The 16,442-nt window shown below is 38.0% G+C and overlaps 1 protein-coding gene across 1 annotated transcript in view; it reads right to left on the bottom strand.

The window, feature by feature from the left end:
* Nucleotides 1–16,442, bottom strand: part of LOC126248390 (calcium-dependent secretion activator-like) — a 1,500,396-nt gene that overhangs the window by 417,708 nt on the left and 1,066,246 nt on the right. The window contains exon 19 of the mRNA XM_049949341.1: nucleotides 7,451–7,552. Coding sequence (XP_049805298.1) covers nucleotides 7,451–7,552 — 102 coding nt within the window. The remainder of the gene's footprint in view (nucleotides 1–7,450; nucleotides 7,553–16,442) is intronic.

Raw genomic sequence — 16,442 nt, 5'->3', positions numbered from 1 at the left:
CAGTATCTATCCTACCCTTAGTGAGATAAGCCTCTACATCCTTACATTTGTCCTCTAGCCATCCCTGCTTAGCAGTTTTGCACTTCCTGTTGATCTCATTTTTGAGAGGTTTGGATTCCTTTTTGCCAGCTTCATTTACTGCATTTCTATATTTTCTCCTTTCATCAATTAAATTCAATATTTCTTCTGTTACCCAAGGATTTCTACTATCCCTCGTCATTTTACCTACTTGATCCTCTGCTTCCTTCACTACTTCATCCCTCAGAGATACCCATTCTTCTTCTACTGTATTTCTTTCCCCCATTTGTGACATTTGTTCCCTTATGCTCTCCCTGAAACTCTGTACAACCTCTGGTTTAATCAGATTGTCAAGGTCCCATCTCCTTAAATTCCCACCTTTTTGCCGTTTCTTCAGTTTTAATCTACAGCTCATAACCAATAGATTGTGGTCAGAGTCCACATCTGCCCCTGGAAATGTCTTACAATTTAATACCTCATTCCTAAATCTCTGTCTTACCATTATATAATCTATCTGATACCTTCTAGTATTTCCAGGATTCTTCCATGTGTACAACCTACTTTTATGATTCTTGAACCAAGTGTTAGCTATGATTAAGTTATGCTCTGTGCAAAATTCTACCAGACGGCTTCCTCTTTCATTTCTTTCCCCCAATCCATATTCACCTACTATGTTTCCTTCTCTTCCTTTTCCGACTCTCGAATTCCAGTCACCCATGACTATTAAATTTTCGTTTCCCTTCACTACCTGAATAATTCTTTTTATCTCATCATACATTTCATCGATTTCTTCATCTTCTGCAGAGCTAGTTGGCATATTGGGCTTCGTGTCTATCTTGGCCACAATAATGCGTTCACTATGCAGCTTGTAGTAGCTTACCCGCACTCCTATTTTTTTTATTCATTATTAAACCTACTCCTGCATTACCCCTAATTGATTTTGTATTTATAACCCTGTATTCACCTGACCAAAAGTCTTGTTCCTCCTGCCACCGAACGTCACTAATTCCCACTATATCTAACTTTAACCTATCCATTTCCTTTTTTAAATTTTCTAACCTACCTGCCCGATTAAGAGATCTGACGTTCCACGCTCCGATCCGTAGAACACCAGTTTTCTTTCTCCTGGTAACGACGTCCTCCTGAGTAGTCCCCACCTGGAGATCCGAATGGGGGACTATTTTACCTCCGGAATATTTTACCCAAGAGGACGCCATCATCATTTAACCATACAGTAAAGCTTCATGCACTCAGGAAAAATTATGGCTGTACATTCCCCTTGCTTTCAGTTGTTCGCAGTACCAGCACTGCAAGGCCGTTTTGGTTAGTGTTACAAGGCAAGATCAGTCAATCATCCAGACTGTTTCCCCTGCAACTACTGAATAGGCTGCTGCCCCTCTTCAGGAACCACACGTTTGTCTGGCCTCTCAACATATACCCCTCCATTGTGGTTGCACCTATGGTACGACCATCTGTATCACTGAGGCACGCAAGCCTCCACACCAACGGCAAGGTCCATGGTTCATGGGAGAACAGAAAGATATGAAAAATGAAAGAAAGAAAGACACACATAATTTAGAAAGGTATGAGGGAGCCCAGAAAGTAATGCACTGCATGTTTTTCTTCTCAGGTGAAAACAATACTAACGATGTGAATCATTATGTATATACACTCCTGGAAATGGAAAAAAGAACACAATGACACCGGTGTGTCAGACCCACCATACTTGCTCCGGACACTGCGAGAGGGCTGTACAAGCAATGATCACACGCACAGCACAGCGGACACACCAGGAACCGCGGTGTTGGCCGTCGAATGGCGCTAGCTGCGCAGCATTTGTGCACCGCCGCCGTCAGTGTCAGCCAGTTTGCCATGGCATACGGAGCTCCATCACAGGGTTTAACACTGGTAGCATGCCACGACAGCGTGGACGTGAACCGTATGTGCAGTTGACGGACTTTGAGCGAGGGCGTATAGTGGGCATGCGGGAGGCCGGGTGGACGTACCGCCGAATTGCTCAACACGTGGGGCATGAGGTCTCCACAGTACATCGATGTTGTCACCAGTGGTCGGCGGAAGGTGCACGTGCCCGTCGACCTGGGACCGGACCGCAGCGACGCACGGATGCACGCCAAGACCGTAGGATCCTACGCAGTGCCGTAGGGGACCGCACCGCCACTTCCCAGCAAATTAGGGACACTGTTGCTCCTGGGGTATCGGCGAGGACCATTCGCAACCGTCTCCATGAAGCTGGGCTACGGTCCCGCACACCGTTAGGGCTTCTTCCGCTCACGCCCCAACATCGTGCAGCCCGCCTCCAGTGGTGACGCGACAGGCGTGAATGGAGGGACGAATGGAGACATGTCGTCTTCAGCGATGAGAGTCGCTTCTGCCTTGGTGCCAATGATGGTCGTATGCGTGTTTGGCGCCGTGCAGGTGAGCGCCACAATCAGGACTGCATACGACCGAGGCACACAGGGCCAACACCCGGCATCATGGTGTGGGGAGCGATCTCCTACACTGGCCGTACACCACTGGTGATCGTCGAGGGGACACTGAATAGTGCACGGTACATTCAAACTGTCATCGAACCCATCGTTCTACCATTCCTAGACCGGCAAGGGAACTTGCTGTTCCAACAGGACAATGCACGTCCGCATGTATCCCGTGCCACCCAACGTGCTCTAGAAGGTGTAAGTCAACTACCCTGGCCAGCAAGATCTCCGGATCTGTCCCCCATTGAGCATGTTTGGGACTGGATGAAGCGTCGTCTCACGCGGTCTGCACGTCCAGCACGAACGCTGGTCCAACTGAGGCGCCAGGTGTAAATGGCATGGGAAGCCGTTCCACAGGACTACATCCAGCATCTTTATGATCATCTCCATGGGAGAATAGCAGCCTGCATTGCTGCGAAAGGTGGCTATACACTGTACTAGTGCCGACATTGTGCATGCTCTGTTGCCTGTGTCTATGTGCCTGTGGTTCTGTCAGTGTGATCATGTGATGTATCTGACCCCAGGAATGTGTCAATAAAGTTTCCCCTTCCTGGGACAATGAATTTACGGTGTTCTTATTTCAATTTCCAGGAGTGTATTATTTGAAGTCTTCTGAGTGAGTGTGCCAAGTTTCCATCACTTCTGACATATAGCGTAGCTGCAGGACAATTTCTAATTTGCATCTGTAGGTAACATACGTTACAAGCAATGTGCTGTCATTGAATGTCTCACTGCAGAGAAAGAAACTGTTGGGAATGTTCACATGCCTGCACAAAGTCTATGGAGCATCTGCTGTGACAGAAGTACAGTTAGTCACTGGACACAGAGAGTGAAGTCTTCAGAAGGCAGTTCGGTGGACCTCCACGATTTGCAGCAGTCAGGAGACTATTCATGGCTGTCACATCTGACACACCTGACCTAGCCCCCTCAGACTTCCCCTTGTTTGGGCCATTAAAGGATGCCATTTGTGGAAGACATTTTGAATATGATCAGGAAGTGATTCACACAGTGAAGCACTGACTCCACTACCAGGACAAGGATTGGTACTGGCAGGGCATACATGCCCTTGTTTCATGCTGGAGGAAGGCCATAGAACAGGAAACATATAAAAACAGGAATGTGGAAAAATAGGGTGTGTACATGGAACACCAGTTCGTGCAATTCTCATGATGTTCAATAAAGAACCGTTGAAGAAAAAAGATGTGGCGCATTACTTTATGCACAACCCTTGTAATTAAAGGGGAATTTTATGTGGATGTAATGTATGAGGATGGAATGTGGTGGGAGCAGGAGAAGAGGTAGGGACAAAAGTGGAGAACCCAGATTTTGAACTCAACAACATTTTGCTTACCACCATGCTGTGGTTATCAAATTGACACTTTGACACAATTTTGCACCTGGCATTCATCCAGGCTAAAAGCTGGTTCATGATATGAAGAACATATCACACTGTAGATCTGCAGTTAAGCTGGTATTTAACATAACTGATATCACTAGAGGCTCTGTCTTTAAGGCTGTATGGACTGCCAGTGATAGGCCTATAGCAGGAAGTGGTGCATGTATTAATGGTGCAGGACTTAGTGCAGCCTAAATAAACAACAGAATATTGCTTTGGCTGGGATGCAAGATAGTTAAACCCATTGTGGAAAATGTAGTTCATTTGTTGAAATGCTGTATGGTACTGTACAACCATGACATATTTTTCAATCTGCTAACACCTGCACTGTATCTATCTCTAGACTATGCCCAGTCTGCTCTACTTTCCAAATAAAAGATTTACATTTCCTTTGGGACTTCCTACACTATTCTAGTCCAGCTGCATCTTCTTGTCCTCATATTTTTCTTCCAGTCTCCAATTATTTCCACCAATGTCCATCTACATCTATATCTACACAGATACCCCACACAAATCACATTTAAGTGCCTGGCAGAGAAATCATCAAACCATCTTCACAATTCTCTGTTATCCCAAACTTGTATAGTGCGTGGAAAGAACAAACATCTGTATCTTTCCGTATGAGCTCTGATTTCCTTTATTTTATCATGGTGATCATTTCTCCCTGTGAAGTTTGGCATCAACAAAATATTTTCACATTCAGAGAAGAAATATGGTGACTGGAATTTTGTGAGAAGATTCTACTGCAACAAAAAATGCCTTTGTTTTAATGATCTCCACCCAAATCCCATATCATTTCAGTGACACTCTCTCCCATATTTCGAGATAATACAAAACGTGCTGCCCTTCTTTGAACTTTTTTGATGAGCTCTGTCAATCCTATCTGGTAATGATGTCACACTGTGAAGCAGTATTCTAAAATAGGATGGACAAGCATAGTGTAGGCAGTCTCCTTAGTAGATCTGTTACATTTTCTAAGTGTCCTGCCAATAAAATGCAATCTTTGGTTAGCCTTCCCCACAAGATTTTCTATGTGTTCCTTCCAAATTAAGTTGTACATAATTGTAATTCCCAGGTATTAAGTTGAACTTTATAAGGCCTATAGATTTGACTGTTTTATCATATAACTGAAGTTTAATGGATTCCTCTCAGTACTCATGTGGATGACCTCACACTTTTTGTTATTTAAGATCAATTGCCAATTTTTGCACCATACAGATATCTTTACTAAATAGTTTTGGAATTTGGTTTAATCTTTGGTAAACAACAGTGTCATTTGCAAACAACCTAAGATAGCTGCTCAAATTATCTCCCTCATCATTTATATAGATAAGGAACAGCAAAGGGCTTATAACACTACCTTGGGGAATGCCAGAAATCGCATCTATTTTACTCGATGACTTTCTGTCAATTACTGCAAACTGTGATCTCTTTGACAGGAAATCAATAATACAATCACATAACTGAGACAATATTCCATAAGCATGGAATAAGCCTTCCAAAAATCCAGAAATACAGAATGAAGCTGAAATCCCTTGTCAATAGCCCTCAAAACTTTATGTGAGTAAAAAGAGCTAGTTGTGTTTCACAAGAATGAAGTTTTCTATTTCCATGTTGACAGAGTGTCAATAGACCATTTTCTTCAAGGTAATTCATAATGTTCTAACACAATATATGATCCAAAATCCTGATGCATATCCATGTAAATGATATGGGCCTGTAGTTTTGTGGATTACTCCTGCTGCCTTTCTTGAATATTGGTGTGACCTGTGCATTTTTCAAGTCTTTGGGTATGGGTCTTTTGTCAAGCCAAGGTTGTTGATGGTTGTTAAGTATGGAGCTATTGCATCGGCATACTCTGAAAGGAACCTAATTTATATACATTCTGGACCAGAAGACTTGCTTTTATCAACTGAGTTAAGTTGCTTCACTGGTCCTCTCACACACTCCTTACTTGCTGGATCAGAGCACTGGTTCCAATTGCTTCTGCTGCAATCAATTACATATTTTGCACTAACAAGATATTCTAGTTCTCTGAAGAAGGACTTTATCCACATGCTCATTTGATAAGCTTACTTTCCTATGTCATTGCATTCTGCCCATTATGTCCTTTGTTTGATGAGTATATATCTATGGGTTTTGATGTAGGCATACATACAGATATATGTATAGGCCTACAGAGAGGCATTTGTTTAGCTGTGAATTAAATACTAGATTCTTTAACAACCAAGTGTCTATTCTCACACATTTGTTGACACATGTTAGGGAAACACAAACAAATAAAGGTTTATCTTCACAGGACAATAACACAAGGCAAAACATTACATTCTCTCCCTCATAACAGCAGAATTAGAAAAATTACAATCTGACGTGTAAGTCACAGATCTTCAGTTGCATACCTGGAAAAGAAATGATTACAGCAAATAATACTGTTGTGAGTATCTCACAACAAAATATTGAGGAAACCTGGATATTCTTCTCCACTGCAAGGTATTAAGTAAAGATAACACTGTAAAAATAAAACACTGTACATGGGTTTCAATAGACAATGATTTAAACAGAAATTAATTTAATCTATTATTTATCTCTGATTTTTACATATAAAATCATATCTGGTAGGTGAACAACCTGTACGCAATATATAATCTCTGGCTGTACAGTTATCAACAAAATTTGGCTTCTTCAAGTTTTTAATTAAACATGGAAAGAGAAAAATCTGATAAATGACTTGTGGCTTTTGTAACTTTCACAGCATTTCTGTGAAAAATCATATATGCCTATCTTCTCAGAAACTGAGCAGCTCATGCTCCTAATATTGCTCTTTTCTCTTCTATTAGCTAAGCAATTATCTCTGCCCTAATAGAACCTGTTGAGTAAATGATATGCATGTAGTCTTTTTGGCCATATGAAATGTTACATTAAATTTTTCACTTTAAAATTTTGTATTCAGTTTGAATAAATTGCAAGAGCATGTTTTAATGAAATACATCACACCATTAAAGATTTTGAGAGAAAAATCTGATAGAAGACATTCAGCTGTATTGAGTGTAAAAATGTATAGTATATATTACTAATAACCATATGAGCTAGAGTGGCCGGCCGCGGTGGTCTCGCGGTTCTAGGCGCGCAGTCCGGAACCGTGGGACTGCTACGGTCGCAGGTTCGAATCCTGCCTCGGGCATGGATGTGTGTGATGTCCTTAGGTTAGTTAGGTTTAAGTAGTTCTAAGTTCTAGGGGACTGATAACCACAGCAGTTGAGTCCCATAGTGCTCAGAGCCATATGAGCTATTGTGGCAAAATATGTATCACTACTGCATACTATATGTGTAGGAATGGCTACATAGTAAATATTATGTCTTTCAAGACAAGTGAAAAGAGTTTAATTTGGTATGATAATCCAAGCAAAATAATGTTTTTTGTTTTTTGCTGTTTGCTGCAAACTAACATAATGAGTTGATAGTGTCATTAATTGTAAATGTGCTCATCATTTTAACTATTTTTTATTTTCAAATGTCTACTATCTAAAATTACATTATGTACCTGAAGTTAGTAATTTGATTTTCCAGCAAAATTCTAAGTCTTTCTTTAATCTCCTGGAATTTCTCCTTTTCTTCATGGGTCACAGTTCCAACACCATCAGGTCTGAAACAGTAAACATCATTTTCTTTCCTTTTTACTTTGGTTAGATTTAATGGCAAATGTTATACAAACATTACATGGTATTGCAGTAATTGTAGTTACTGATGATGTGTTTGTCTGTGTAATAGTGATCCAAAGAAGCAAAATAGAACAAAACTGAATGCACACATTCAAATTTCATGCAATGCAATTAGTTGAAAGATGCATCATACTTCAAAATATTCTTTGGTTTTTAACATAAATAAACATCAAGCTTTTCCAAGAGAATTTTCCCAACTTTTTATACTTTGTTCAGTACACTATGGTCACAAATATAATACATATCAACAGCTGGTGGGGTGCCTGGAAAACAAGAGTCTCTGCTGGATCAGGGGCAAAATGGTGCAACATGCAATATGGTATGTCATTGCAAAACAGAATGAAACAAAATGTGTGGATATGTTATATTTAAAATAATGATTCTGAAATGAAAAAGCAGTTCAGTTAAGTAACATAAGTTACCTCTATATCACCAAATGTAGTAATATCTCATAACATAAAGCTAAGCTATTAACCACACAACATTCAACAACACATACATATCCTTAAGTTGGGCAAACCGGATAGCCATTGAGAAAAATGCTAAGGATAAAGAATGTGTGGAGGCAAAAAGAGAACAAAAAGTGTGCAAATATTAAGTATACAGATAACTGAATGCATAAGAATTATTCAACAAGTTTATGACAATATCTATGTATTAAATGTACATCTGTATGCAAAATACGTAACAGGCAGAAATCACTTCCCCTTGCTTAGCTTAATTTTTCTGTGATCATTTTGTAAATTGAAAGTCTCTGAGTGTACAAACAACCACCAAGGACTATAACTGGCCTTCACACTTCTCGCCAACACAAGAAGTTATCAACGAATAATCAGTAAATTTCAACAAAGGTTAAAATGCTATGAATAAATAAATTGCTTCTCATCATAGCATAAAAATAATGTAGGTTGCTGAGATTTGCAATATGACTGATGCTTCTTCCACTTTAAGTACATGAAAACTATAAAACTCATTGGTTATCTTTCAAAGATCACATTCATGCTACTTGCATCAGTACCAGAAATTGTCACACCACCCATGCCAAGTCATATCATTACAGATAAACATACTATATATGAAAATATCTCTTTGAGTATTGCCAAAGAATAGGTGCAAAGCCATTTTCCTCATATTGATATAATATTTCTGCCACTGTCAGAAGCGTCTTCTTTAGATAACAATAATTAATATAAAAGCACTACAGTAAGTGTTTAGTTCACAGTCAACACTTCCACTCTCTTCTCTGTCAGATAAATGAACCATTGTTTCTTGGTGCTATTATTTGTAGCATAAAATATAAAATTTGCATGCAATACTACTATGTAATTTTAATAAACCACAACCATCTAAATGACAGGCTGAGGAATTTTGTCTGTCATCCCACATATGAAAGGCCCATGACATGTCCACTGAACTGACAATGAAGAAATAAGTTTGATGTACCAAATATGAAGATCAAAGTCTCTAATTTTCAGGAATAAACTGCACCAATATTTCTGAATGTACCATCTCAAAAACATTACCTTCTGCAACATTCCATCATTTTCCACATCACTCTATTAAATGAATAACAGAATATTCTGTTACTGACAGTAACTTGTTGCCGTCTCCCAATATTCTACACCACAATACATTTAGCTCAACTGAGAGATCCTATCATTATGCTACATCACTAGCCCTATGAGCACTGGCCAAGTATACTATAGGAAAAGGCTGCTGTGACTGGAAGCACAACATTATTTTTAGGCCACTATATTGACAGTGCGTATTTCAATTCATGTAAAACAATTCCTTCTGGGGTTAAATGCAGTATTAATGAAAGTGTAGAAGAGAGATATACTTAACTCCTACTTTAAAGTGAACATACCAGCCACAGTTAAGCAAATCATTTGCTGACTCAAAGCTTGAGAATGACAATGGATGGGTAACTGTTCGTCAGTAACCAACTTTTCAGTATGGAACAACATAACTCCTACACATGGTGTGTACCCCAGATAACTTCAGATAACTGAACACAAAAATTATCAGTACAAAGTTTGATTCAGTGCATGGTCAAAACATAGAAAAAGGTGAAATTAATGGATGAGTTGTAAGACATGCTAAGGGACATGTATGACTGGTCTGAAGTCACAGCAGATATTACATCACTGTTATTGGATGAGTGGAATTTTTGCACATGTTTATTTGAGTTAAAACAAGCTACTGGTTCATCTCATTATCTCCCGTCCCCCCTTTTCTACACTCCTAATTAGTACCACTGAGGCATAGCATCCAATTAATAGAAAAATGTGTTGTAGTACTTATTTCAAATGCGTTTCATATACATTTATGCAGATTTACTCCCAGTGTTACAGTTAATAAGAAAATTCAGTTTTAAATCAATCATGATACATTTTTCCTCAATATAAGATGTAAAAATATTTTTATTATGAGGTTACAAAGTTATTAGTTTTGCTCCCAGCATCCTATGAATTATGGAAATATTTAGCTTCTGGGAATGTAGGGAGCATCTGCATATCAAGCCAGCATCCACGATGCTGTATCAAAAACTATTGGAATTGTCTATTAAGCTTTTGTTAATAGATTCATGGCAACTAAACAGCAGAACTGAAAAACCAAAAACTTGTCAATTTCTAATACAACAGTGGGAAATCCTGGTTGGAGAAAGTGAAAGATAATGAGTAGTAACATAGTGGAGATGTTTGTTACTGTCTATACAAATAAAAGTGTGTACACAGTAAAGCAGCTTATGATGCTGCATTCTGCATAAAAATATACATCTTCACACTCAGAACTACATTGTGTGAGAAAAAAAAAGAAAATGAAATGATGGTATGGCATTGTTGGCCGGGAGGCCCCATGCTGGGAAGTTTGGCCGCAGTATTGCAAGTCCTTTTGACTGTGGTGGAGATAGCGGTATAAATACAGATTGCAGTTATAGAGCAAGATAGTATGACGTGTGAAGGATATGGTGGAGAGACAGTTTTCATGTACTGAAGTCACTGAAACTGGTATTAGTGACAAGGGAGAGGAGAGGAATGTATCACAATAGAACCCATTGTGAAGCTACCATTCATTTAGATAAACATCGTATTAGTTCCAACAGCATGTATGGCCACAGGGTAATCTAATTTGTCCTTCAGAGCTGTTCATTTATATTGATACTGATGGGCAGCCAGGTGCTGGTCAGGCCAAGACAAAAGACAATGCAGTAGTTGTAGCAGAGTTAAAGATGATGCAATTGATTTCCAGTGGAACCCGTCTTGCTGAGATAGAATACAACATATCTGGACTGGAAATGGATGTGCTAGGTGAATACATGAAACAAATCCTACATGTGGCCTTGGACAAAAATATGATACATGCTGCAGTGCATTGGATGCAGGCATAGTATAAGGAAGAATTAAGAGTTAAAATTTAAGAATGTTGTTGGCTGAAGGAATCTTAACAAAACAGAATCAATTCCAGAAAGCAGAAGTTTAATTTCAGTTTGATCAGTTTTTGAGTAGTGTTCATCCCTCTTGCAGTCTTACCATGTAAGGTTAGTAGATGAGCTGAGAATGATCCCAGTATGAGTAATACTTCTTGGAGTGGGTTTGTTTCATAAGCAAAAAAATGTTACAAATGTGCTTATACAATTCCAGTATCAGATATTACAAAAGAGACTTCTTTTATCACTGAGAGGTTTACCATTAAAAAAAATTCCAAGAAGAGTCACAAAACATATTGACCTATTGGAGAAAGAAGAGAAATTCTGGTTTATCCACAGTTTCTAGGAAATGATCATTAAAGATAACTCAGTAACTTCTCTAGTCTCTCAGTTCTGTGAATTGACAAGTCAAGCTCTCTGTTGCTCCCCAAACAATGTCTCCACTGTAAACAATTCTCTTCTGATTTTTGACTGTGATTTTTTTCATCTGACATGTGCAGATTATACTATTAGCCTTTCTGATAAGATTTATTGAGACATCAATAGATTTTTGTGTAATGATCAGTGATACCATTAGCTATATGAACCACAACATGTATGATGGTCACCTACAGGCTGCAACACTAATCATAAGAAATTATAAAGCTTGCTCAAAAGCAGATACTGAATTTATATAAAACTGCTTTATGGAAATTTAAAAAAGTATTAACAGATCACAAAAATTAACTATAATAAAAAATTACAAAAATAGTAAATATCATGTGAAGACTTTGACAGGATTACAGCAAGAAATCTTTGAAAGACTACCAGTCACATAACTAACTTACAATGGAATTAAAGGTGATAGAAGACGCCAAAACCAACTCACATTGAAACACAAATTAGGGAACTCTACATTTATGTCTCTGAAGTACATGCTGTGGTAAATATGATCACCAGAGAATAAATTACAAACAGTTTAGTCTCCAAGGTAAGAAATCATAGAAGTATATGCACAAGCAAAAGAAATGTGGTGAGGATTAGAAAATAAAAAGGGGGTGGATTAAGTATGGAGGATATGTTATGACATTCACAGGTGTTAACAAATACTGTAGAAGACATATGTAAACTGAAACACAAGCAAGGCAACACACCCATGGACAGCACATGTTTAGATACGTATATTGAAGGCTAACACTGAATTAGGAATTAAAATTTTAAGTAACTGATTTCCAGTAGTTGTTCATGTCAAAGGAATTCATGTTATCAGATGCCCAAAAAAGGCAAAAACAGGTAAATATAGGAACTCCCTGATCAATATGTGATACTTTTTATGTGTACAACTGCTGCCTGAAAAGAAATGTAAAATAATACCAAACATTTTGATAAATTATCTGCAAAAACTAACAGTAAATTAGGAACAATAGAACTTATAAATTGAAGTAGAAAAAAAGACTCTAGATAAAGCAGTGAACATTTCTAGGAATTGATAGACCAAACATAATTTTCTATGGAGGCAGAGAAATAAATAGCAATGAATTGTAAGAATGTGCAGCAATACCTAAAATGGAAAATCAGATCCATTTCTATTTATCACAAACCGAGTAAGCAAAGCTGTACCTAAGGGCAAATGGTGAAAAACCTGATTAAAGAACAAAAATTTCAGAACAGAAAAAAAAGTTAAAAGAGAGGGAACAATGAGTCTACTGTCCAGCAGGTACACTGGTGACTAAGTAAATCTTACAAGAAATAATAAATGGAAAAACTGACAAAGTAGCAAATATGAGGTCGTGCTGAAAAGTAATGCCTCCAAATTTTTTATTCAGTTCTTAATATTGGTAGTGGTATTAAATGTCATGAATATGACTTCACCAATTTCCCCAAATCACTGACACAAGTTGCAGCCCTGTGCCACTATAGGGTTCTGAATTGTAGCGTGTAACATTGTGATGTGTAACACAACTATGTCAGTGTGTGAGAAACAGCATGCTGTAATCAAGTTTCTTATTGCAGACAATGTGCCTCTGACTGAAGTGACAGTGGATTGTACATGCTCACAATGAAGGAAACAGTGGTGCTACCCTCAAATGTGTGACAGAGTGTAGAGTGGACTTAAATAACACCTTTGAGGACATCACTTTTACACTGATGTGGTGCAAGCAGGTATGAGGTTGTGGCTCCATTAAAAATTTAAAAAATTCTTTAGTGATGGTCTTAACAAACTGGTATCTCATTAGAAGAAATTTTTTCATTGCAAGGGTCACTATATTGAGAAATAAATATGTAAACATGAAGAGTAAAGATGTAGTGTGTTAATAAAGTTTGGTTTATTTAAAAAGCTTCAAGAATTTTCACATAAAAAATTTGGAGGCATTACTTTTCAGCATGCCCTCAGAAATTACAAAATAAACACAACAGTTTTATGGATTTTAGGGAAAAAAATTGATTGTAGATGTTATGAGGGCCAGCACACAAACACATTTAATGATCATGTTTATTTACAATCACATGCTACACATGTGAGAAAAGCTAAGTCTTCCAATTTACATTTGAAATATACATCAATATATGACACATGTATGCTGTCTACTCTCACCCCCTTCACCTCCCTCTCACTGCATGCATTTGACATCAGGGGGACTGTGCTGCAATTTATACATACACTTACTCAGCAATGTCTCAGACAAGTTGAGACTAGACGTGTTCAAACTTGCACATGTCTTATTTCTCACATTTTATGGATGCAGGCAGCACATGTATCAGGTTCCCACCAGAGGAGGCACAACTGTGGATTAGTGGACTTTTAAGAACAAGAAGGGGGCAGTATGTAATGTTAAAGAAGGGAATGTATATGGTGTATTTAAATGTTATGTATGTGGTAAATTCTCCAGGATGAGCTACTTGTGATATTTCAGCAACTCTGTATAGCAAAGTGTTACTTTATGGACCAGGATAGAAAGTGTGACTTTGCTATGATTTCTAACAAAATGGAGGTGTGTGATTATACAACATTAAACCAGGACTTCTGTGTGCAAGTACACTACCAAGAAAACAGCAGTATTAATGTGAACAATGATACAACAGTCAGAACACACATTCCAAGTGTGGATTAACTCCAAGTGTACAATGAACATATATAAGAAATTTATATATCAAATCACAAACCTTACAGTGGACAAAAACATTGGTAACAATCTTATTGGTCCCATAAAGCACCCTGATACATGTCTACAAGAAACTTTTTTGTCTTCCTTGGCTACAGAACATGGTTTTCCCAGACTGGAAGCTATAATTTATGACGGCAGAAAGATGTTGTTTTTGAGCCTGTGGAAGACCATCCAAATGCATTAAAAACCAACTAACAATATAAGACATGACCTCTGTACTTTTTGCCAAGTTTTTCTATGTGATATAAGTGACTGGATCATTTACAGGACATTTCCAGTGTGTTGTTTAACAATTTTCTGCTATATATGTACTGTACTGGGACAATAAGAATACATGAAATTCGACTGATGTACACGTAAACCTTCCAGACAATAAAGACCAAGAAAAGACTATAAACTACATTTTTCCTGAATATGGTTTTAATTATTTACTTTAAACTATATGGAAAATGTTGACACAGACTCCAACAAGAACAACATAAGTGTTGCATTATTGCTCACTTCTCAGTCCAGGACATTGTTCTCCAGTATACCATCAAACATAGATATTGTTGAATTAGGATGTGTTCACATGAATAATGTTCTTCCACAGATCTTAAGAAAAAGAGGAACTCTATCAAACACACTTAAACCATTCTATAGCAAGCATGTTTCTTAACTTTAGAATTCAATTATGGTATTTGAGCATACATAATTTTGTGGAAGCTAGATATAAAAATATAGAGCAGCTTAAGGGGCAGACAGTACATCCTTGATGTTGAGATATTACAAAGTAATATTTTTGAAGCTTTTCTATTCTGTTGCCACCAACATGACCATTTTGCTGCTCTATACATAAGTCATTTGCTATTAAATCTGAACATTGCCAGTTATATAACTGGAGCAATAGATGAAGTACTGGCTCCTAAATGTATGATAAGAAAAAAATGAGAAAGTAGTAGCTGTCTATTTTTGAAAACACTTCTCTATTCTTAAGGTTTTACAGGTATTAATGTCTGAGTGTAGTAAAAGTGTAATCAACAAGAGCAGGAGCCTGGGCTGAGACACTTTGAGTATACAAGATTCTGAAAAAGTTTTGGCTACCCTCCCTTGTGGCTGCATGCCACTTTTCATGTGAGAACTTTCTTCAGCTGAACCATTACTCTCACTTCATGAGAGTGAAATACATAACCATTACTCTTAGCGCATAAGCAACAGCAACTAACGCTTTCCTAACCAAGCCTATGTTAAAGAATAAAAATCGTTAGTCTGTATAATAGTTTTCAGTTTATTTCTCACTATTATGTGCCCAACTATTAATGGAGAAGTGGATGATTAACATCACTAACTCTTTATCTTTGCTTATCCTTACGCAACTGACATTTATAAAGGACCCACATCATTCATAGCAGCTAAATTACCTCAAGTACCATTTTTCTCTAGCATGTTAAATAAACACAAATAGTTGCACTCTTCAGGTAAGGGAAAATCGACATTACCCTGGCTCAGTTCTCATCTCTTGAACTGAGTGTCATAAGAAAATGCAGTGCATATTGTGTAAAATATTTCAAAACCAAATAACCCTACAGCCAAAGAAAGGGAAAAAGTATGTAGCTTGTGTTTGCCCTTCATTGCCACAAGGAAGGATTCTTGCAGTTAACAATCCCATGAAGTCATTAGAGATGGGTCATAAGCTCAGAGTGGAGAAGAACAAGTAAGAAGATCATCGATGCTTTCTTCAAGGGAACCATCCCTGCATTTATCTCATGTACTTTAGGGAAGCCACAGAAAATGTAAGTCTGGGTGGATGGGCTGTGAGTTCAAACATGCGCCTCTGAAATGTAATTGTAATGTGTCACTAATGCAATACCTTCATTGGTCAAATTGTCGAAGTATAACTCTGTCCGAAGACAGATACCCATACAGTACTGTATCTTATACTATCTAATTGTATGTTCTCATTATTGTGCCATGTTGTCCGACAGACTGGATGAAATTTCTCTCTCATGCACAATACACACATACATAAGCAATCTCACTGTAACAGACTCATTGATAAATTCTCCTGTCAACTAACCATGGGAAGTACGCAATTTTTTTATTTTTCCATCACACATGCATCTCAGATAGCTCCGTACTGTGTGACTCCTATCAGATATAAACTGACACACACACACGCACACACACACACACGCACACGCACACACACACACACACACACACACACACACACACACACACACACACACACACACACAC

Source organism: Schistocerca nitens, chromosome 3 (genome assembly GCF_023898315.1).
Source record: "Schistocerca nitens isolate TAMUIC-IGC-003100 chromosome 3, iqSchNite1.1, whole genome shotgun sequence".
In the NCBI taxonomy this organism is placed as follows: Eukaryota; Metazoa; Arthropoda; class Insecta; order Orthoptera; family Acrididae; genus Schistocerca; species Schistocerca nitens.
Note: the sequence above shows the minus strand (reverse complement) of the source record. Positions and strands in the feature narration are given on the sequence as shown.